Source organism: Stegastes partitus, unplaced genomic scaffold, assembly GCF_000690725.1.
Source record: "Stegastes partitus isolate 25-593 unplaced genomic scaffold, Stegastes_partitus-1.0.2 Scaffold2182, whole genome shotgun sequence".
NCBI lineage: Eukaryota > Metazoa > Chordata > Actinopteri > Pomacentridae > Stegastes > Stegastes partitus.
Genome location: NW_007579913.1, coordinates 20,386 through 43,404, shown reverse-complemented (window position 1 = coordinate 43,404; position 23,019 = coordinate 20,386). Strand labels below are relative to the sequence as shown.

General features: G+C 41.3%; 2 protein-coding genes across 2 annotated transcripts in view; both read right to left on the bottom strand.

Annotated features, from left to right (window-relative positions):
• fyb1b (FYN binding protein 1 b) overlaps window positions 1–8,826 on the bottom strand; it is a 16,190-nt gene extending 7,364 nt beyond the window's left edge. The window contains 4 exon segments of the mRNA XM_008304273.1: window positions 3,379–4,422; window positions 8,557–8,616; window positions 8,619–8,759; window positions 8,761–8,826. Coding sequence (XP_008302495.1) covers window positions 3,379–4,422; window positions 8,557–8,616; window positions 8,619–8,759; window positions 8,761–8,799 — 1,284 coding nt within the window. The 5' untranslated portion in view covers window positions 8,800–8,826.
• Window positions 8,827–12,537: 3,711 nt separating this feature from the next.
• On the bottom strand, window positions 12,538–20,127 carry ccdc80l2 (coiled-coil domain containing 80 like 2). The gene is made up of 12 exons (XM_008304267.1): window positions 19,447–20,127; window positions 19,257–19,345; window positions 18,984–19,157; window positions 18,749–18,900; window positions 17,163–17,459; window positions 16,751–16,991; window positions 16,494–16,650; window positions 14,723–14,859; window positions 14,279–14,430; window positions 13,841–13,944; window positions 13,371–13,451; window positions 12,538–13,140 (listed from the first exon to the last, which is right to left on the bottom strand). Exons 1-12 carry the CDS (start codon window positions 19,721–19,723, stop codon window positions 12,806–12,808), a joined length of 2,196 nt encoding a protein of 731 aa, XP_008302489.1. The 5' UTR covers window positions 19,724–20,127; the 3' UTR covers window positions 12,538–12,805.
• Window positions 20,128–23,019: the final 2,892 nt, after the last annotated feature.

The following is a 23,019-nucleotide window of genomic DNA, read 5'->3' as shown; positions in this document are numbered from 1 at the left end:
CTCAAGATTGTTTAGACTGAACAGTTCATTGATTAAATGAGAAGATAATCAGCACTCCCTATTTCAGAAGTTCATTTTAGGTTTTTATGTTAAATCACAATATAAAAAGTAACTAATGTCAGATAACTATAGCGTAGTAACAAGAAGCCCCTGAAAATGTGTTTATGTAGAAGTGTCAGTGCCAGTGGTCAACTTGTGAGTGTCCATTATTTTGTAAGTGTAAGTAATAACGAGATTGTGTATAAATAGCGATCCACTTCAGGCACATTTCATGTGTCATTCTACTCCATTTAGGTTTTCTATGTGTCATTTGATGGTGAAAAACAAAATGTGAAATGATTAAGGTTAGAGTAAAGGCCAGGATGTGGGAGTCATCCCCCGCCGCTGTAAAAAATGTGTCACACACACACACGTCTTGTCATGATCCCAGGTTGGTTCAGTGTAAACTTTGTCATCTGCCTAAATCAGTCTGCACGGATTGTGGATGTGCAGCCAAAATGTTGTGTCTGTAGAGACGACACAAGGGCAATAGTGTGCACGCTTGGCAGTAAATAGATGATCTACTGCAATGAATGTCATAAAGTCCTCTATGTGGACTCTAAGCAGGCTATAAAGTAGCATAGGAAGTAGTGTAATATCAACTGTACGTGTGCAGCGTCCACAGCTCTCTACGTGCACAAGTGAGTAGGACTACAGTAGCACAAAACTGTGGTAGTGGTATTATGTACGATATTTCCACTCCATGGATGCAGCCTCGCCGCCAAGTTAAACAATGGTGTCAGCTGATACATTAATTACATCAATCACATATAATAAAGAAGGAAATACATGTGAAATGTAACTTTGAACTGTATTTTCGATAATATTTCAAGAGAAAAAAACAAAATGTGGAAAACAAAATGTGCTACTCTTTGCTAGTGGAGTCACAGACAAAAATTACACGCTGTAATTAAATTACTTGACAATTATGAAAAACAGTCACTAAATATTCATATATTTATATCAGAATATCACAAGTATTCGCCCTTTTAGATGTTTGTTTTCCAGTATTTGCCCTGCGTTTTATGTTGAGTTTCAGCCGGCAGTCATCCTTCACCTCTGACGGGAAACAAACTGAGACCAGGTCTGTATCTAGAAACAGAGTCTCACGTCTGAAACAATCCCTGTTTGCTGAAACTTACTTCCCCATGTGGTGAAACAAACTCGGCTGTCGAGCAGAGAGCGATGGGGGGAGGAGAAAGGAGAAACTGGACGGGGAACTTGGCCGGAGCAAATAGAGGAACCGAGGGTGTTTCTGTGACTTTGGTCTTTTATCTGAGGCTTTGAACAACTGCAGCATTTGTGTAACTTGCACCACTTTTTGTACTGAATATAACAAATTCCAGTCACTTAAAACAATAATCAGGAGCAGACAGAAGTTTTTTTTTTGGTGTTGCCATGTTGTCTGATAACCCAAAGTACACTCATCAGCTGTGGGCTCAACACTGCTGACGTCACTAAAACCACACCGGCCTGTGTAGCAAGTCCTTTTTCACACTTTTGAAATGTGCTAGCAAAGTCTGTTAAAAGTAGCACTGCTAGCGGTGTAGAGGAAATGCACTTTGGACATCAAAATAAGAGGAACGCCGCCTTTCTTAGGCTGTCATGAGACTTACAGATTGTACAGCAGCCCCACATTGTTGCAACCTCTCAGCTGGCTCAGCTCAGAGAAAGTGTTCATTACATAAAACGCTGTGTATTTGAAAAGAACTGATGCTGACAACGTTTTGCTGTGTTTGATTTGCTGTATTTGTTGTATGCTGATTGGGACTATTGGATCACGGACATGTCATACCAAATGGAAAACAAATGATGCTGCCAAATACTTGAAGTATTTCTGCCTGTGGGGCCACATGTGTGTCTCTGCTGGCTGCCAGAAGTTTCCCTTCTAAAAACTTCCTCCATTTACCAGCTGTTTGTATTCGTTAAAGTCATTTACTCAACACATCTTGGTTGTAAGTTAGGTAGAAAGGAGATTTACACTGAAAGCAAGCTTCTTTTTTTTTTATCCTAATTCATTATACAATTTCCATTTCATCTGAAAAAAGCTATTAAGTACTTTGTAAGTTCACTGAGCTTTGTTTTTTGAGATCTCGTTCTCTTCTTTACTCGGCAACCTGGACTGTAGCCATGTCTGTGCAGTCGGGTACCGCTTTTCATTTTTCTGTCTCTATAACTTTAAAAAAAACATTTTTTACAACTTTTTTTTTCTATCCCTAAAGATTCTGTGTGTAACATTCAGAATCACTGGATGTAATAGAGCAGCTTAGACCAAAGCAAACAGGCACGTCAGCCACAACTCCCCTTTTTATGACACCGGCTATATGCCAGACTGCACGTTTACCTTTTTTAAGGCAGTGTTGGAGATCACTCTAGGACTGGTTTTAAGTGCCAGGAGGACCAGCAGTTTTAAAGGATGGGATTCACCTGCATTAATAGGCATTAATAGGCATTAAGTTGCACTTTTTTTCTTTCTTTCTTTAGTTGTGGCTTGCTGTCCTGTGTGTGACCATTACTTTTAGACTTTTATTTCTTAGCTTTGTTTTTACCCGCTGTTTAGTTAAATTTAGGCACCAAAACTAAATGTCATGCTCTGGCTTAACTGGCTCTTTTGTTGTGTTAGAAGCTTGGTTAGGTTTAGAAAACTATGATGTTTTGAATTAACATGCAACCCTTGCAGAACGTGTTTAAAACTGATATATTTCGGGGTTTCTGGGGTTTCTAAGTCCTTCCCCATCAAATATATGGCGTGACTGCTGGAAAGCACAACAATGAATAACAAACACCGGTTAATTGGAAACATAATTGTGACAAATCACAAACAAGTGTAATCTAGGAGAACATATGTTGTCTTAAAACGCAACTTCCTTTTAGTTGCATAGGAAGTTATTTTGGACGACAGGCCTTACCTCAGGGTTTAGTGTCTCTAACTAGAAATGTGATGCACTTCATGAGGGGTCTTCTTCTGCGCTTGATGAACTGAATTAGTGTTTTTGCTTCTCGAGCAACACTTATATAAGAACCCCCAAAAGACTTTTGTTGGTGACTTTGATAAGAGAGGGTGAAATAAGGCACTAAAATAAGACATGGCCACCTTTAACATACGATGGCTGTTTGAGAGTTAGGGTTAGGGTTAGAAAAAAATATAAATAAGAGCTTTCTGCTGGGGCCACGAACGTATGATGACAGATCTCTGCATGAATGCTAAGCTGTAGTTATTTTGGTGGTGTCTGTGTCGACACATAGATAAATATGAATATGTTAAAAGCAGAAATGGCTGAATGTATTACTTAGACTGTTGGTTAAATGTTTAACTGAAGGTTTAAGCTAAAGAGTTACGATGGCATCAGTTGTTCTACAGCCGTTAACCAAGTCTGACTTACCATCATTGGAGGCCTCAGCACCTCGTTTAAAGTTCTCCAGGTTGACTTTGGGGGGTCGGTTAGGTTTAGCAGGAGGAGGACCCAAAGCAAAAGTGTTGGGGAGGGGGTTACGCTTTGGTTCTGAAGTAGCATCACCGTTGACGCTGCTGCTCACAGGAGAGGCCTTTGGTGGCTTCCTCAGGCTGGGCTTTTTATTGACTGGAGGTTTGGGAGGTGGAATGGATTTAGTAGCAGTAAGGGGCGGTTTGTTGACCACGCCGCCGTCTGCCTGCTCAGTCTTGTCCTTCTCCTTGTTGAACATGTTCTGAGCAGTTCGAAAGTTGGAGGGGCCTTTAAAAGTAGAGTTAGCAAAAGGTGAAGGTTTGTTCGCAGCGTCTGTGTTTGCTCCTTCCGCTTCGTCGACGTGCTGCCGTAATTTTCCGATGCTGCTGGTCGGTTTTTGTTGCAGATTAGGTATTTTGGGTGGCGTGGAACTGGTGTTTAATGCTGCACCCCCATTACTGTCCTCTTTCACCCAGCTAGGCTTGGAGCTGAGTACTGGAGCGGGTTTAGGAAAGGCAGGTTTGGATTCAGACAGGGTGGAGCTGAGGGAGGGTTTGTTGAGAGGAGGCTTAGGTCCGAGGCCTTTGGTTTCAGGAGCCTGTGAAAAAGGTGGCTTCACGGGTGTGTGCTGCTTATTAACAGTGAAAGGTTTGTTGTTGGTGTCATCCTGGGCGCTAGAAAACCTGCTGGCCAGGGCCTTGGCTTTGCTCGGCTCATGTGCGTCTGTGTCACTTTTCGTGGATACTGTGTTTTTCAGGAAAGTTGGTTTTGGAGGAACATTTATGGCACTGCCCGAGAGGCTCTCCAGGACAGGTTTCCTATGTGGGGTCGGGCCAGAGGAGAGGGTGGGGTGCAGGGGCTGTTTGCCACGTCCAGCGGGTGTGGAGGAAGTCTCGTCAGTGCTCGCTCCACTCGCTTGGAAGCGAGCCATGATGGCCCTAACATCACTTTTGTTTTCCTGGAAAAAAAAAGAAAGTTAATAATGAGAATGCAAAATTTCAGCAAGGAGCTGATTTCTACTGATTCAGGCGAGACACTGAAGAGGAAACTCGGTGGAAATAAAATTAGGCTGTGCGTGGTGGATGATAAACCGACTTCAGCAGATAATAAAAACAGAAACCGAAACTAACCGACGACATGAAAAGGGGAAAACAAGATGCACACACGCAAACTTACATAAAAGTTCAAATAGGAACAGAAAGTTGCAAAACTTCCAAAATTACCTTATTTTCTTTCAGGACATATTGTTCTCTTATTTACAAACTGGCTGCTGAATGAGTGGAGTTCGTGCTTTCTCTGTGGTTACTCATTTAACCAGTCAGTTTGCTGCTCTTGTTTCCCCGAGGTCAGCGACTCACCACTCACAGACACCGAGACCTGTGGCTCAGGTGCAGGTCATGCATTAATCACGGGCTCTGTGGTTCCCTTTTTATGTCATGAAATAGCGTGAAGAAAACCACACTGAGCCCAGAATTACTTGTGGTGACCAGGCCAGCACATGTGCAGGCCATCACTATGCTGTTAACTTTAGAATGAATCCAGTATTTCATTTATTGATTTTATCCTGTTGCTCTTTTTGGATTTAACTGTAAAATAATGATCTCTGACTGTAAAGCAAGACTGTTTTTTAGAGAAAAGCATAATTTAGCATATAAGGATGAGAACTGGGGGCTTTACTACACAACAAGGTTAATGGGTTAGCGAGGTATTTTAAGCCTAAAGCCACGTGTCATTCAAATTGCTCTCTTTTAACCTGCTGGGTCACCATGGTAACTGATGCTACACAGTTAACCTGCTCCATTCACAGTTTGGGATTTAAATGGGCTGCAAGAAGCGCCACTCTTTTACCAATACAGATCATCACCTGAGGGAACACATTTGCAAACCTGTTGAGCTGTACAATGGTAATGTCACTGGACAAAGCCACACAGTTACAGTAGCGCAGCTTGTACGTGTTGTGTTGCCTTTTGAAACCCGCATGCATTTAGTTGTTGATGCGGAAAATGAATAAATATGTGGTTATGTTTGTTCCTTATTTGTTGCCAAGTCACTTCTACACTGCTGGGCTTTAATACAAAAGCATTTTTTTGTAGTTAAAATTGATAAAATGATAGCAAATATGAAAGAAAGATTTGCTTAGAAGCAGACAGATGAACACAGAATGACTGATTCTACTGTAAAATAGAGTTTAATATTTACTACTGACCAGTTAGGGTTTTCATTGCAGGCAGCAGCTATATAAAAGCTGTATATTTTCTTTTTTTATCACTTCCTACACCACAGTCCAACTTCCCAACTTGTCTTTGTCATAAACACATTAGTTAATCATATACCTTGTGTAAAGATTTCAGAGCAGGTAAACAAAAGGTGCTTTTGTCAAGTGTTTACTGGGGAGAAGAAGGGAAATGGATTTACAATATTCCTGTTCTGAGGCTGAATGAACCCTAGCAGGAAAGTGCTTTATAGTGCCGTGCATTTCGTTTGTTTGTCCAATGGTTACGCTGCAAAAAAAAGAGAGTTATATGGTATTAATATGGCTATGATATGAATAAACAAGCCAACCACTCTACAGACTGTTATATGTGGAGGCATGCAGCAGGGCCCATCTGCATTACTAACCACAGGTTTCTTGAAAACTGTAGTTAAAATGAGGTTATAAGGTTTGGTTTAGCAGCAGATATGCAGCTGTATTAGTGTCATACTGATGGGTTGACCAAACAGCAGCCACACCTATTTTAATGAGGCAGGTTTGACTGGGGTCAGAGAGTACCAGGAAGTGGAGATAAGAACATGAGGGCACACTATTCCTATAGCAGAGCACTGAAAGTGAGGGACAACGACACACGGAAAAGTACAAAGTGTACTGTGTAGAGCTAAATGAGACGCTGAAACGAATGTCACAGCGTATGATGCATATCGTCACATTCAACAAGAATACTGGGTTGTATCTTTAGAATGGTAACAAGTCCTACAGTTACTGGGAAAGAGGAGAAGTTAATGTATGTTTTGTAATTTGGATTATCTCTGTCGTTGTAACCAATGGAAACGCCAGGTGATGCTCATTTATAGGAATAAGTTGAATATTGTGATTTGAGACCATCGTCTTCTGCCAACCCTTTAAACACATGTCAATACTAATTGTTCACGCTTCAGTTTGTATGGATTAGACAGCATGTAATAGATTATTTTCTCTCTGGATTTGTCTTCCAGTCAATAACTGCACAATGTATACCACATCAGAATTGTAGGGGGGGCCGCCGCTATAGCTCAACTGGTTGCACAGGGGCTACAGTCCCCAACGCAGCGGTGATGGGTTCGAATCCCACTCATGGCCCTTTGCTGCAATTCCTTCCCCCAGTCTTCTTTCCTGTCTCTCTCTCGACTGTCCTACATAATAAAGGCCAAAAAAGTAGTAGGGAAAGACTGAGGTTGTGGTCAAATATTGTAAATGTACATAAATCCCGTCACTTTTACATTATTTAAAATATTCTTTTCATAAAAATGGTGTGAGTCTCCTCAACATAACTATGAAAACAATCATGCTTTAGTGGGCAATATAGTATTAAATCACACAATGAGCTACACTGGCTGCATGAAATTCTAAAGTGAATCTGAGGAAATGTTAAAATAAAGAATGAAAAGGAGAATACTAATTAGGTTGTGTAGTGTCTGTATAAGGTAGAAGCATAGGCAGTGTTACACAAGACTGGTATACTGAGAGTAGCATGAGTAGTGTTTTTTTTTTTCCTTTTTTTTCCTTTCATCCTTTCAATCATCATCCAAACTATGACTTAAAGACACTGCTTTGGTTCTTTTGTGTAACCCCAGAGGCTTAATGTTTCATTCATCATTCAACAAAATCTATTGAAGCATGTTCGGCGTGTGTGATTAATATCAACTTGTACGTTTTACCAACCCCCCTTTAACTAAACTGAGACGATGTATTTGCTGATTAAAAGATAGTTTCTGGGTGCAGTATCACTTCAGTGGTGCCACTAACGTCTGACGTTGGAGGCATGCCCCAAGTGTGCTAACATGAAGTGGCCGAATATGAAATCGGAAGAAAAGAAACAGAGGAAAGTTCCCATGTAATACTTCTGTTTCTCAACCCGCAGTAACTATAAATTACCCAATGTTTTCTGTCCTCCCCAGTTGCACTTCTTGCTTCTCTAAATATATGTGCACCGCAGTCGCAATTTTGTAAAAACCTGCAAATTCTGTTACGTCCTGGAAACAATTCTCAGAATAACAGCATAGTGCAGTGCTGCTCAGCAGAACCTGGAGCTGTACAGCTAGTCAGCATGGGCAACTTCAAGAAAATGTAGGAACGCTGTAACTGTCATAAAGGCGTAGCTACTGCAGGAGTGTTGCATATAGTTAGGGGTATAATTTAGATGGGTTTTAAGTGATGTGCAATCCGTTGTGTTAGTGCTGGGTCACTCTTACTATCTGGAAACTCACAGCTCTGCTCTGTTGATTCTGAATAATTCAGGCATTGGGCAGTTTAGCCAGTTTCACTCTCACTGAAAACCCAATTGAAAGTGCAATATCTATACAGTTCTTCAGCGCAAGTACTTCTGAAGTCCAATGACCTGCTAAAAAATAATGAGAGAGAAAAGACGAGATAAAGAGGAACCTTGGTTTCTATTTTCAGTGTGATGAAAAGTGCAGGCCAAAGTTATCTTGCTCAATCTCGCTGACACAAACCCAAGAACCCCCAACCCGAGTCGTTAATTCTGTTTTGACACCATATGTGTGAAGAAATGTGACAAACGCCGCCTTGATTATCAAACACAAAATTGAAATACCATTTTAACGAGCGCTCAATTGACCACACGTTGCTGAAAACGTACATCTGCTTATGTTGAATGTAAGGCTGCAATTTATATATGACAGCTTTTCATCTTTACTTCTACAAGTGAAAATGAATTGGTGCAAGTGAGAGTGTTGGTACAAACAACAACTCACAGCTTATGTAAAATGCTCAAAACAACATTTTCAGTCGCAGCTTTTCCTCCAATCAATCTACTCCAGAGTAACTCTAACAGCCAAAGTGATTCTTTTAAATAGTTGCTCATTAGGTTGTACTCACCATCTCGAGGACAACAAGCCCTGTAGGCACCGCTGCTCGGTCTGACTGCTCGGTGGATTAAGCAGCGGACGGTGTTTGTTCAGTGTCTCTGTGTGAGTTTCTGTGGCCGCCGACCAGAGAAAGGTGCCGAGGTGCTGAGAGACAGAGAATGCCAAAGAGCGTGGTAAACCATTGAGCGTGTGAGTCTGCGTGTGTTTGTCTGTTGGGGGATGTATACTCCACTTCTGCCGGTGACATAAGCATTCGTCTACAACTGACTACTTCCTCTCTTAGTAGTATGCGTGTTATCTGTGAGCGCGACTGTCACAGCCTCTGTTATCTGTGTGTTTCCATCTCGTGGATTTGCCTATCCCTGGCAAACTCTCTGCAGTTTCCCTCTGTGCTTAACAACCGATGTTCACTCAGTCGGTGGCAGGTTGAAAGAAAAAAAAAAAACAAAACACACAGTGAGAATTGTTTCTTGGCAACCACATTAAAACCACTACAGATGTGTTAAAGTGGACAAAAAGCCAGTGATGAACAACATGAGCAGACAATGCAGCATGTCATATGTGCTGCACAGCAACACTTTACAGTCATGCGAGTGAGTTTTTGAGGCTGTGCATTGACCCACAGTGACAAAGCAGCCACACATGCGCTAGAGGTGTAATGTTTAGCACGTTCACCATCTCACTTTAGTGAAGCTTTTTGCTGAGGCTGATTCACATGTCATTGGTTGTGCAAGTATTCGACCATAAAGCCATGTGCTGAACAAATTGCATGTCACCAGAAGTTTGCAAATTACAGGAGAGCCACAGAGAGCTTGACATGAGCTCCCTTAAAAAAAGAACGTTCCTGGAATTTCTCTAAAATTTTGACAGTATGCTATTTTGGCAATGCATTTGTATTTATCTGTACATCGTGTATTATGTGTAAAATTAGGCTATTGTTAAAGTATGAGTCATGCATGAGGTATGAGATGCTATCGAAGCGTGGCAGCACTCACTGTAAATTAAAGATCAGGACAAAAACTTTCTTGATGCCAAACAGAGTTTAAAAAATACATGAGAAGAACCCAAACACAACGCAGGCATTCATCTCTTGTCATTCACATTATTTTAAATAGGAATATTGATACATTAAAGTTAAATTGAGAGCATTAAACATGTCATATCTTCCATTTCTAACTGGAAAAAACAAAACAATAAAGGGATCTCCCTGAAATGCCAATGTGTAGTAGGTCACCAGTGATTGGTTAAACAGCTGTAGCTCATGGTTCGTCAAACAGATGTGTCACAGTCGTACCATCTGTCCTACATTAGTGAGACAGGTGTTAAGACAGGCTCTTTGGCTCCACTTGTCATAGCTCATTCAACCACAAGAGCTAAGCAGCCCCCTAGTGGATGTCATCGCTACCAGTCGTATGCACCACAGAACATGTATCCTCAGTAGACTCTTCTTCTTCATGGTAAGAGTTGTGAAATGATTTTGTTGATGTAATATTAGCTTGTGAGGAGGATGTTGCACATAATGAGGGGCTGGGTAGGATAATGGTTTGCAAATGCAGTTTGCTCTAAATAGATTCTGTAAAAAAAACAACTAAAAAATCTTTGTTCAACACAACTAAAAAGTCATGAGTGACTAACAGTCAAATGATGTGACTTTTTGGAAGAACTGGGTTGAACTGGGGAGTGCAAGGTGGTCCGGTGGTTAGCACCTATGCCTCGCAGCTCGAAGGTCACCCGTTTGCATCCCAGTAGTGACACCCAGGATCTTTCTGTGTGGAGTCTCCATGTTCTCCCCGTGCAGCGTGGGTTCTCTCCGGGTTCTCCGGCTTCCTTCCACAATCCAGAAACATGTTGAGGTTAATTGGTGATTCTAAATTGTCTGTAGGTGTGAATGTGAGTGTGCTTGGTTGTCTGTCTCTAAGTGTAGCCCTGTGATAGACTGGTTACCTGTCCAGGTGAACCTGCCTTCACCCTGAGTCAGCTGAGATAGACTCCAGCCTCCCACGACCCTAGTGAGGATTAAGAGGTGTATAGATAATGGGATGGATGGATGGGTTGAACTACAGGCTTTGTTTACACAGATCAGAGAGGAGGAAAGTATTGCAACAAATTAAAAATGTAAATAGTAAAATATCTATAGCATGCAGAGCCACCATTTGTAGCCCATTATTGGTCATGTCTGTGGAGACGTGGAAAAATGTTGTACATGTTGAGTCAAAGTTTTGTAAAATACATAATCAAAGAAATTTAACTTTCATTTGTTTTTTGTTTTTTATGCTTTATGGCAGTATATCTGTGTCATACGGCACAAAAGACATGTTTTAAGCAATAGTTGTACTGTTTGTGCTTCCGTAGAGCTGCAGGACTTTGTATTGCAGTGAACAATGAGCCCACGGTGAATAAACATGTGACTGGAGCAAAACAACACCAAGAAACTGCTTGTGGTTCAGAGGGTTTATTCACATCTCATTTTTATCTGAATGTAGCTGGAGGACATCTTGGGATGTCCATGCTTTGATATTTGTTAGGCATGCGTTTTTCCTGTGAATGTTCAAGGTTTTCTTTTTGTGTGTGTAGTTCGCAAACATGTGACGCTCATTCACCCACATAAACCTCAAATTGCTGGAGACTGGTTGTGACGTGCAGACTCTAACAGGTCGCACCGGGCGGATGGCACTTGTTACGTTCTTTTTCCGCTGACCATCACCACAAACAGTCTGCCCGGCTGCCATTTAGTTGAAATGTGGGAGGTACATCATGCCGACATGCAAAATCGCCACACAGACAGTTATGTGTGACTTTCTGTTTTAGTCCAACTGCCCATTTCTTCTTTTTTTAAATCTATTTTTACTCCACCTTTACGTCACCTTTTAGGTTGTTTTGTCTGTAACTCTTTGAAAGTTCAGACTGAAGCAGAGGAGTGTTTTTTCCGTCTCTTGTATTTTGCTTTGCTATATTTCATGGCTACATCCCTGTTATCCTCTCCCTCAGTTCTTCCACTCCCTGATGTGAGGACTCATAGCTGCAGGCCATGCTTCCATTTGCTGATCTTCACATTCCACACAAAGCAATTACTGTCATTAAGGCATCACTATAGCTGGCAATATTTAGTAGTGGCCTCAACACCTGTCAGGGTTATCGTTAGGTCAAGCACGTCCTGAACACTTTAAAATCCAATTTAGAAGATTAAAAACTGATTTATTCACATGTAAAATCCTAAACTTGACTATTTTTAAAACCCTACGTAAAAGTACACTCCACTTTCTAAACAAATTTAGCTTTTACAAGGAAATATGTAAATGGAGTTTAAACATAGTCCCGTATCTTAACCCGATCTAGTTTATTTTTTCTGCCTCTGTGTGTTTTTTTTCCTGTATAAACCTCTTCGTAAAGGTTTCGTCACTCTTTTTTTTTACTGTCTAATCTCACTACTGCACATGTTAAGTTTGCAGTCTCATGTCAGAGTTTCATATCCTGAATACTTACTATTCTCTTCATCGGATGCTGGGTTGCTTATACAGTTTGGCTTTGAAGAGCGCCAAACTGTTTGAGAAATGTGCATCCAATAATTTATGAAATGGCGTCTGATGATGGCCCATCACATCTATTGGTAGCAGTTGTTTCCAGGACAAGGACAGTTAAAACATTTGTGGAAGCGCTGGTGCTGTTCTTGGGTACACTGTTTTATTTCCCGCCGCTAACAGCCTCAGTAGACAAGTGCAGTTTTGCTTTTCAAAGAACTGCTGCAGACGCTTCTCCTACACAGAGTTCGGCAATAATAGCTCTTTGTCTCAGTGACCCTGTGGTGTCTGCAGGCTGCCGCACTTCAACAACACATGCTGCTGTTACTTTACACAGCGAATGTGTTTGACAAAGACCGGACAGAAGTGCTGCCAAAATGCAAAATATACTCGGCCTTCGCTGAACTTTCCTCCAGTTCCCCTGTCGCAATCATCAAATCATACCAGACCACCAGCTTTTCGAAAAGAAGAGCTGAAGGGTGCACATATGCTTTTATTAAGACACTTTCTTAAATGCAACCATTCCATTATTTTCTGCTCAGCTTTTCAATATAAAACTATAAAAGATCCAGCTTTTTATTGTGGTATCCGACAGATGCATCATATGTAGACTTTAAACATTGATTCTTGTGAGTTCTGAAGATGAGTTTTTGAGGTTATTTGTTATTGTTTTGTTCATATCAAATCCATGTGTTGATTCACTTTATGTCAAAAATGTAGGCAGCTTTTCTTCACTTCTCATTATTCCTCTGATCTGTGGTACAAGTATGTCTCCTCTGCCCTGTCGTCATCGTATCCACCATAGTGTCCCGTGTCGCTGCCTCCTCTCCCTCTGTCCTCCGGGCAGTGGATCCCCAGCCTCTTCTGCAGCTTCTCCTCCTGGAGGCGAAGCTCCATGGAGTCCACCAGGTCGTAGATGTTGTCCAGGGACCACATGGGCGATGGGAACCACGCCTTGACGTCGCTGTCCTTCCCCACAACCAGCATGCTGAAATAATCCTTGCTGATCTTGAGTTGCTCTCTCAGATTGTTGACCATGTCGCGGGATAATGGCTCGACCTCGCTCTGACTGCGACCTGGAGGAAGGAGTGAAAACTGAATGGCACACCTTACACAACACAGTAAAAAGGGATAAAACTACAGCGAGAAATTCTAAAAAAACACAAAGCTTTCTAACATTTTTATGATGCTTTTTTTCAATTGAGATTAAACATAATGACAGCTCTACCTTAAAACTGATAAACACAAGTTACTTGTTCTATTACCACTTCATTTACTCGAACTGCTCCACTTAATTGTGACCTACCATTTAAGGGGAACAGCTCAACAGTTCCTGAAGCTTTTTCACCACTTCCAGTCAGCTTTAACAGGGCAAAGTGGCGAATACCTGAAGACAGACGCAAGAAGATGTATTTTAGCAGTGAGAGCTTAAACAGGACGTCAACTAGTTCATGGAAACAAACAAATAAACAAACCATTGCTGTGAAACATGATAAAATCCATTTATTTTATTCTGTAATCTTTATGCATTTAGAAAGTTCAGGCTTCCACGGCCAGGTTTGTCTCCTAACTGTGGTTTAACATTTAAAATATTCTGCTTCTCTTGTTGTGCATTTGTTTATGATCTGTTTTTTTGTTATTCATTGTGTAATTTTTCCCACTTGGCTTGGTGCGTGCCTTTCCAGTGCTAACGGTTACAGGGGAAACCCAACTCTCCTACAACATTTTCATATTGTACCAAAAATGACAAAGCAGACAGTGTGTTGTGTTTCTCACCCAGGTGACACTCCTGTCCGCTGAGGGCGGAGATCTGCTGCTGGAAAGAGTAGTCGTCCTTGGAGGGAGCAGAGATGAGCAGCAGTCTCCTCTTAGACATGAACCTAGATGTCAATAAAACAAGCCAAGTTAAGTTTAAAAGATGTAGTTGCATGTTTCCATTCACAAGAGGGAAGAGCGATAACATTCAGCCACTGACTTCTCTTTAGTTTTTACATTTGAAATTCTTATTTAGACACATTTTGGGAGATGAACAAAATGTAACCTGCTCCTAATAGGTAATAATGATAATTCTGATTTCCTCCTAAAGAAAAACTAAATATTATGTAACATCAGTGGACGTTAACTCAGCTTTTTAATTACGTTTCTGAAGAGGCTGCAGATGCTTCTTTTCTATGTCAAATCTAGTAATTAGATATTCTGGTAGAGTGACTCGACCTGAGCAGGGAATTCTCAGCTGCAAGCTGTTGCGTGTCTTTGGAACAGACCGAAGGACTTTTCCTTTCTTTCTCTTTCTCTGAGTGCCTTGAAGGAAAGTTGTCAATGTACTCAAACAGAGCCAGGCTCGATGGAGGAGCCTCAAAGACTCTCTGCGAAAAGATAAGAGAAGATCAGGCAAGAGAAGAGAGACATCTTGTTCTCTTAAACAGTCAAAATGAAACAGTTTTGAGATGCATGCTTGAATGTTGTCTGTTTGATTCCTGCATTCCTAGCTTGAAAAATCTCAAATGTGGTTGTTGTTAGTGTGAGCAGCTGTCAACTAAACTGCTTCCAGGTGTGAACACGTGCAAGAGTGGTGCTAAAAGGAAGCATGCACGCTTATCAAATAAAATAAAAGACAACAACTACAAAACTCAGAAAGCTCAGCTGAGGATTTCTTACGTTGGGCTTGATGTCATAATCAGTGACGGTCATTGAAAAGAGGTCGGAGGACGACAGGCCGAGCTCTGCCCTCAACAGAGAAATCAGGCCTGGGTCTGAGAACTGCTCTGATTGGTCACTGAGTGGAGGCTCTGACTCTGAAAGACACAAAACATGAATTAAAAACATATGAGTTAATGTGTGTATGCAGATGTAAAAGCAACAAACAAAATACCACCTTACAGTGTAATGAATACAGCAACAACAACAACATAATACATGATCCAAATCGTCCACCTTCTGAACACTTTTGAAAGTTACAGTCTTCAAAAACATTATTTATTGTATTGGATTTTATTATATTTTGCAGGAGTTTCAGGTATATATCCATAAGAAGTACACCTGCTAACGGAGTTAGATTTAAGTTGTTGGTTTGGGAGATAAAGATTCTTCCTGAGCACCGGAAATGTAACTTAGAAGTGTGCCTGAAAATGGTATGTTTAACTCAGTCTTTGATTTCTGTCAAAGAATGCATGTGTCTATGTGCAGTGACAAGGTAAAGACAATGTGAAGTGCCTTAAACCTGCATAGTTTCTGATGGCCAGCAGGTGGCTCCTCTGGTTGCAAAAATAAGTTCGATTGTGTACAGGTCTAAAACAAAATTACCGTACTTCTCACTTAAATTTTACCCCAGAAAACATTTTTCCCAATGAGTTTGTGGCCTCAGTCACTAGTTTCAAGTCTCTGTCAACACAGCATGGTGTTTGTTTTGTAAATCATAATCCCATTAGATTAAAACAGATGATAAAGCAGCCTGTGTTTTAGGCTGTGACTGACAAGTGGTGACCTGCCAGTCAGAATAGAGGTGTGGTAATGCATATCCATGACACTGTGAACATTTAAAAAGTCATGAACTTGTTCGGTTGTTGTCAGAATGTTTTCACTGTGTCTGTTTCAGTTAAGTCACGGATACCCCTTGCTAACCAAGCTAGCATGTGTTAGCTGCTAATTTCTTACTGATCAGAAAGCAGCTCTATCTCTCACTGAAATTTGTTCACAATCAGTTAAAAAAAAACAAGACGGCAACAGCCAAATTGCAAAACTTGAGGTTTCACAACTGTAGTCGCTAAAACCTGTTGGTGAAGTTACAGTGACTACCTCCGTCTTTTGTATACGCTCTATGGTTCAGACATTCATATACCTATTTCCACAGCACTGTGCCAGAATTAGAATGGTCTGGCCCAACCTCATCATCATTCAGCTGCAGCGAAGGGAAAAAAACACTTGGGCTATTTTGTATTTCTTTAAACTAATCACAATCAACTTGGACAGTACTAAGCTCAGGATGCAGCAATGAAATGAAAATACTTTATTTATCCCAGAGGGAAATTCAATATGGTATATGAGCAATGGTGCTCCTCTAAAAATAGCAATGGGGGGGACATGTTATGGTGGAAGATTTGAATGTAAGGAGTCGAGCACTGTCATGGAAATGGGTAATTCCCAGAAAAAAATCACCCAGGTCTGCCTTATTTACCATTTCCACAATGTTCGTTAAGAGGTTGTTGTGGAAACCTGACAGAACAAGTCTGTAGACTGTTTGTATTCCCGTCTGTGGAAACACTGCATTTCCCTTTTGGTCATCATTACAACGGCAGCTATATCTTTAAAAAACAAAACATGGCTAATATCTGCATGAGATTTTCTGATAGCTAGGAACACCCCTGTAGGGAAATGTTTTACATGCAAATATTCAAACACACAACACCACACAGACACAAACACTCCCTACCGAGCTGGTGGTGGTGCAGCGAGAGCGTGGCGTCGCTGCCTTCACCCACAATGGTGGCCACAGTCACCTTCCTGATAGAGAGTTCACAGTGTTGCTTCTCGTTCTCCTCAGTCTGCTGAACGTAGAGTGTTGCGTCTCTGCTCGGCGTTGAGATCAGCTTGTGTGAGGACAACACAAAAACATGTTGCGTTGGTTGGTAGGGAACATACATCTGTCCAGTGTTTTCATACACCTAAAATGACTGGAAACCTTCTCACCATCAGCCTTCTTGTCCCCTTAAAACTGTCCACAAACTCCTTCAGCGCTGTTTTATCCTTGTCACTCGCCTCTCTGTTGGACTTTTTCCCTCTTCCTTTCCCTTTCTTCCCCTTCTTCCCTTTGCCCTTTTTCTTAGAGCTCTGTTTCTCCTGCGTGTCATCCTTTACGTTCGACTGTATTTTATCTTCATTTTTCTGCCCTCCATGTTTTTTCTTTCCTTCTTGCACGATGGAGTCAGACCTGCAATACAATATAAAAAAAATGACTTTGATGTTCATCCAGCCCTAACAGAAAGCACTTGTCTGCTGTGAGGCGATGAGGAGGCCTGGCGCACCAGATGTGAACACAAGTCAAAACATTCACATGCACGCTCTTCCCTTTACTATGTTAGAAAATCTCACTTAGCAGCACCTGTCTTTCTTCGTGTCCTCATTGCGCCTTGGAGAACTGGCCACTTTTTCTTTTTCTTGTACGTTAGAAGTCCCCCCAGCGCCACTGCTGGAGTCCTTTCCCTTCGTAGGCTGCTTACGGATGACGAACCTCGACCGGCCGCTCAGTATGTCTTGGATCTTACTCTTCAGGGCAGCTTTCTTGTCCAGAGGAGGCTTCCTTGGCACCACAGAAGTAACATTTCCTTGTCTTTGAGGGCTCAGCACCATCTTCTTCATCTTCTTTCTCTTCACGAGCTTCTTTTTTACAGTTTTACACCTAAAACGTGACATAGAAAAGCCTTGATGTCACATTGTAAACAATCACTTGGATGATACACATTAACACCCTCAATCAGATAAGATGCAGATTTTGTCCATCACTGTATCAATAGCACCTAAAAACTAACGAACACCTGACATTCACAACTCACATTTTCCAAATCCTGGACACTGAGACACCTGCAGAATAGTGAACAAAAAGAAATGCAAACAAAACTTTCAACTCTTACTCAGGCCTTGCAATAATCTAGGAAACATCTTTAATGCTCAGTTTGTCTTTTGCCTCCTGATTTCTCACATCTTCTGGACAGTGCCAGACTAAAATGGTGGAAGCTGATGCAGAAGCAAAGTTAGTTAGACTATATTTCCTATACTTGATACTTAATAGTGTAACAAGACTGAGAGTCTAGGAGATCTGTTAGGCTGCTCTGTGCACAACAATGCATTGAATGCTGAATGTAACAGACTGTCCTTTGTTTATTTTGTACTTTAGGGAGGTATTCCTGTCCCTTCAGGCTTGCAATAAGAATTTCTGGCAATCCTCCTCCTCTGAGGAGTTTGAGGAAAACAAAAGAAGCTGTTGCTGCTGGACATTGAACTGTGTTTCACTGTTTCATTTTTTTGTTAAAGCTGCTTATTTAGGCAACACAAGATGCTTGGTTACACTAACATGAACATGCAAACGTACGAACACTGAACGTAATAGGTGGGTATAGTGTTGACACCATCTTAGTGATGCATTTTAATGTGCCAATTTCCTCATTAACTTGAAACCAAACGTGCAGCTGAAGACAACTGGAATGTCAATAGCTTTTCTTGTCGTAAACCAAAGCAGAGGACAAATTTAAATTGTGACCCTAGTGGTGGCGCTACGAGAAAAGTCAAGGGATCATCAAAGTTATCGCAGCTGATTGAAGTTATGGGCAACATTTTGTACGTATCTATAAAATTTTATGGCAGAGCATCCATTGATTATTCAGTTAATACAGTATGAACCAAAGTGATTGACCTACTGATCAATGTGGCCATCGTCAGAGCGAACATGGCCTAAAGTGACCTGTCATGTAATTTTACACCTGTATAATCACCACCTACATAACCATACCAATGCATAACATAAATAACCAATTAAAGGCTTAAAAATGTGCACAAGTTAGTCAATATTTTCATTATTCTGTGAAATTTTCCTCATTCTTCTTTTGAAATGCGTAACAGTCTTTTCAGATTAGACTGTAAGACTTTGCAAAACCACTCTTCAGTTCAAAGAAAACAGCAGTATAATGGAACCTCAAGTTTGATCCCTTTCTTGTCATCTTCTCCAGCTTCCTCATGGGGAACTGATCGATGAGCTCCAAAATCGCCTCAACACGGACCGGATAAGGGAAGCGCTCGCTGGCCCGTAAGTTCTTCTTAATAACCAGCATGGTGAACGCTTGCTCCTGAAAAGATCGGCGTTAACACAAAACCACAAAAAACTCAAATAGACGGCAACGTGTTTATATGTTTATGCCACTCTGGTTACTTGGCTGGTGAGCTCCAGGTAGTGCAGCAGCTTGCTAACTGTGTCAGGGTCCAGGCTCTCGACTGTGGCATCCCCTTCAAAAGTAGTTTTCTGGATTCTACCTTCCATCATGGCGTTCTGGATGATAGTTATGATGAAGGTGTCTCTTTCTGCTAGACGGCAGTTCAGCCCTTTCTGAGAGAGACGGGGAGAGAAAACAATGTGAAAGGAAAGAACTTATAGAACAGAAGAGGTTGTTCTGTACCAAAGAGAAAAAAAACCTCAGCGCAGTACCTGCTCCATCTCTTCAAGCTGTTTCTCCATCATCCGAAGATAGTTGTCATTGTGTGATGGAGCTGTTATCACCCACAGCCGCTTTTTACCTGGAGGGGGGAATGTTGTAGGGGGTTGTAAGAACTGTAGGTTATGTAAACATACGGACAGATCAGGTCAGTTGGTCAGTTGGTCAGTTATTTCCTCTTGCCTGCAAAGTCAGCCAGGAAATCCAGCTCCGGAGCCAGGCTTGGTGAAGTCTCTCCAACTCCCCTGTTGCCTCCATGCTCGCTGTCCTCCTCCAGTCCCAATCCGTGCTCGATCCCAGGAGGAAGATCTGAATAGTCTCCCCAGTCCCTCACATTAGGGTCCAACTGATGCTTTGGCTTGTTTCCACCGACATTCGGCCAAGCGGTGAGCAAACGAGGATAGCTGAGGCTCCACAAAGCGGCAGATAACAGATAATAAGAGGTGTAAAAATGAAGCATCCTTACTGATATAACTGGTTCGGTGATCAGCTAGAACCGCTCAGCAGCTCGTAAATCCTCATCTGGAGCAAAAATACATATGTGTAGTGTTGTTTTCACCACTGCTGGGTCTTGGGCAGCAGTGTTGCATCTGAAATGCGCTACACGAATTTGGCAGTTGTTTAAAAATAAAGCGATTTAAGAAGTCTTAAAAAGCTCAGAAAATGTCCAGCTGAGAAGTTTCCATACTTTGAATCCAAATTCAAAACTCCGCTGACGGCTGCAGCATTTCTGTATCCTAAAAAAACAAAAAAAAAAACAGGTGGATCAAATCTGGAATCTGGACGGTAAATGGAGAGCGAAGGCTTCAGAGATGTTAACCCTTCTCACCAGCAGAGAGACTGAGTCGGAGGACGTTCCTCTCTTTGCACACAGACACAAACGCTCCTGGTTCACATTATACCCCAGGCTCGTTAACGGGAAACTCCTGGAATTTTCTGCAGCTTCAAAGCGTTTTCTTGCAGAAAAAATCTCTCTCTCCCTCTCTCACACACACACAGACACACATATATTATCCCTGTGTGTGTGTAGTGCTGCTTTATCCCACATTCATTTTAGTGTCTATTATCAATAGAACAATCACTTACTTGTATACACACCCACATATGCACCAAACACACTCATTGTTGCGTAACTCTTTGCTGCCCAACATTGTCTTTGGTCAGGAGGTTAAATCCCTGCCTGCTTCAGGGACATTGCTTAGAAGCCAACTCCGACCTGTGACCCCTCTAAACTGGGGTCAGTGAACAGATAATACCCCTCAAGGATCTGCAAAATATTAAATTACCCACATTTTGCACCAGGTGAAGACTGATTGTATTTGACAGATTTGATTTAAACATGTGTCACAACCCATTAGACACTGGCACCTAAACTACTGCAGGCTACGTCCCACACGGAGGCTTAAAGAAAGAGGTAAAAAAGTGTAAGTGAAAAGTGGGAGCATAGAGTTAGTGAAAGCAGTTTAGCCCAAAGCCATTTGTTCAGTGGGGTTAAAGCTTTAAAGTGAAGGGAAAAGGCAGTAACCATAAATAACCCAGACCGGATAACAGATGCCTGCGTCTGGAAAAGTTCACACCAGTTCAATGTTGTGAATCTGAGGCAAAAGTTGCCCACAGGCAAGTTAACCTTTAAGAATTTCTGCCAGGAAAAAGTACTCATGCCTCCCACAAGCATGCCCCAAAATCCTCCACCGACTACAATCGGACCATCGTAACCACACGAAACAAAAGCCTCAAACTAGATCCCTCCCAACTATCTCAATTACTTCTTCCCACCAAGAATCACACCAGTTACCATTAAACAGCTAGTATTAGTGCGAGACCACACAAACTGCTCCAAAGGCATCCATTAACAAGAGGATTTACAATGTTATACACAGTTTAACTCTAACAGGAATTCTGTTTCAGTAATAATGAGATTAGTTCTAATAATACAGTAGTTTTAAAGTAAAAGACCTCATTCCCTCAATCTGTAAATGATTAAAAAGTCAAAAATGCAATGTTCTGTGTGCTCAGAAAAGATGAAACAATCACACAATAATTTAATTGACTAAGAGCAGATTTTAGGACTAATTGAAGGACTTCTTGGAGCACAAAAGTACTATGAAGTGAAACTCAAGGCATGCGATGTTGAGGAAATATTAACTAGGTGTTAGTTTACTAAGTGATATTCTAGTAAGATTCATATTTGGATGACGTTTGGTTCATGATCTGATTCTTGGCTTCTCTCTGAGGTAGACCCCGGCTCAGTCACTATACACATGTTGTGATGGTCAACAAAGCGAAATATGTTTTTGTGTGTGACATAATAGAATTTATAAGACAATTTAAAAAAAAACTGTTGTAAAGGATGCTCATTTATGCCTTAATTTTCAAAACAGTAATATGGAAAACACACGTGGGCTAAAAGAGAGAAAGAAAAAAAGGATATGTAGTTGTTACTAGACTAGTAGAAGATATTGGTGATGACCTAAAAGCAAATGTGCACAGTGAGGTGCTGCAACAGGTTGAGTTATTCACGTTGAAATGACTGATAACACCGACCTCTGAGAGTTATCACAGTCCGAAATGCTCCTGCACCTGCTTCTTGACCTCAGTGTTACACGTGTTGGTTAGATTTATCGTTTTAATATCGCTGACAAGAAGGAAGAAATGAAAGAATATAGGCCAAAAAGGAAGAGAAAGAATCAAAGCAAAGCGAATGCAATTAGGGTGAAACGGCACAATGAGAACCAGGCGTAGCAACAACGCATTCCAGCCTCTGAGCCTGATAAAGAGAACCAGATGATCAGTATATGTGAGAAAAGGGGTGTTTATACTGTACACAGTACATCCAGTACACTGTAAGTGAATGAATGTGCTGGTGTGGAGTGAATAAAAGCTGAAAATAAGGCAGAGAATGACGGACGAAGACGCTTTTGCTGCTGTTTTCTTGCATGAGTGTCAACTCAGGTTATGTCCCAGTTTTCCTCAACCTTTGTTTTCCATCAACAACAGTTTAAAAGAAGCCAGTAAAATCCCACATGTCGCTATTAGCACTAGACAGATGCAGCTCCTCATTTGCACATCAGCACTGGACTCCACTTGCACCACATGTTTAAGGAACGCTGGCAATCCACAAAGAGGACTGGACAGGGTCAGCCAGCATGCAATTACAGAGGTGTCAACTTGGACTAAGAACAGTTTAATGTGTGTTTTTATTCCTCTTTCTGTTTTTATTGCAAAAGAATAATCAGAAATCCATATATCCCATTTCTTGAGGCACATAATAATTTCAGAGATGTGTTTTTATTTCATATATTGCCTTATACAGTATATGCAAGCTCCACTTCATCCTGCTGGCTCACATTTTTCATCATGATGTGATTTTTCTTTGGATAACAGTTAAGACCAACAAAAACAGATTCAAAGCCCCCGTCTAGTGAACCCACACCACTGTTTATATAACTGAATACCTGAAAACACTGACTCTCATGCAGTAGGTTATTATTATCTCCACTGACACGTCTGAAATGAACATCAAATGTGAACAGTTGAGCACACATGAAGCACCACATCACATTCACTTTGTCACAGGAAAGGACACCTTATGTATTATAACATTAGTGCCCAAAATTATAATGACACAGAAGAAACATCACAATCCCATCAGAACAGTTAAAAAACAAATCGAAGCAGTGCACATGGACACAAACTAATAAAAGTCTGTGATGCTTTAGCTGCTCACTGTTATAACTAGTGCTTTTTTAGGTCTTT

Bases quoted from the DNA above. Each gene is read 5' to 3' on its own strand.
- ccdc80l2 (XM_008304267.1), bottom strand. From the start codon at position 19,723: ATGCTTCATTTTTACACCTCTTATTATCTGTTATCTGCCGCTTTGTGG. The intron at 16,992-17,162 runs GTGCTGCTAAGT...ATTGTATTGCAG, and splicing joins GAGGACACGAAGAAAGACAG to GTCTGACTCCATCGTGCAAG. The intron at 13,945-14,278 runs GTCGAGTCACTC...ATTGACATCTAG, and splicing joins GCTGAGAATTCCCTGCTCAG to GTTCATGTCTAAGAGGAGAC.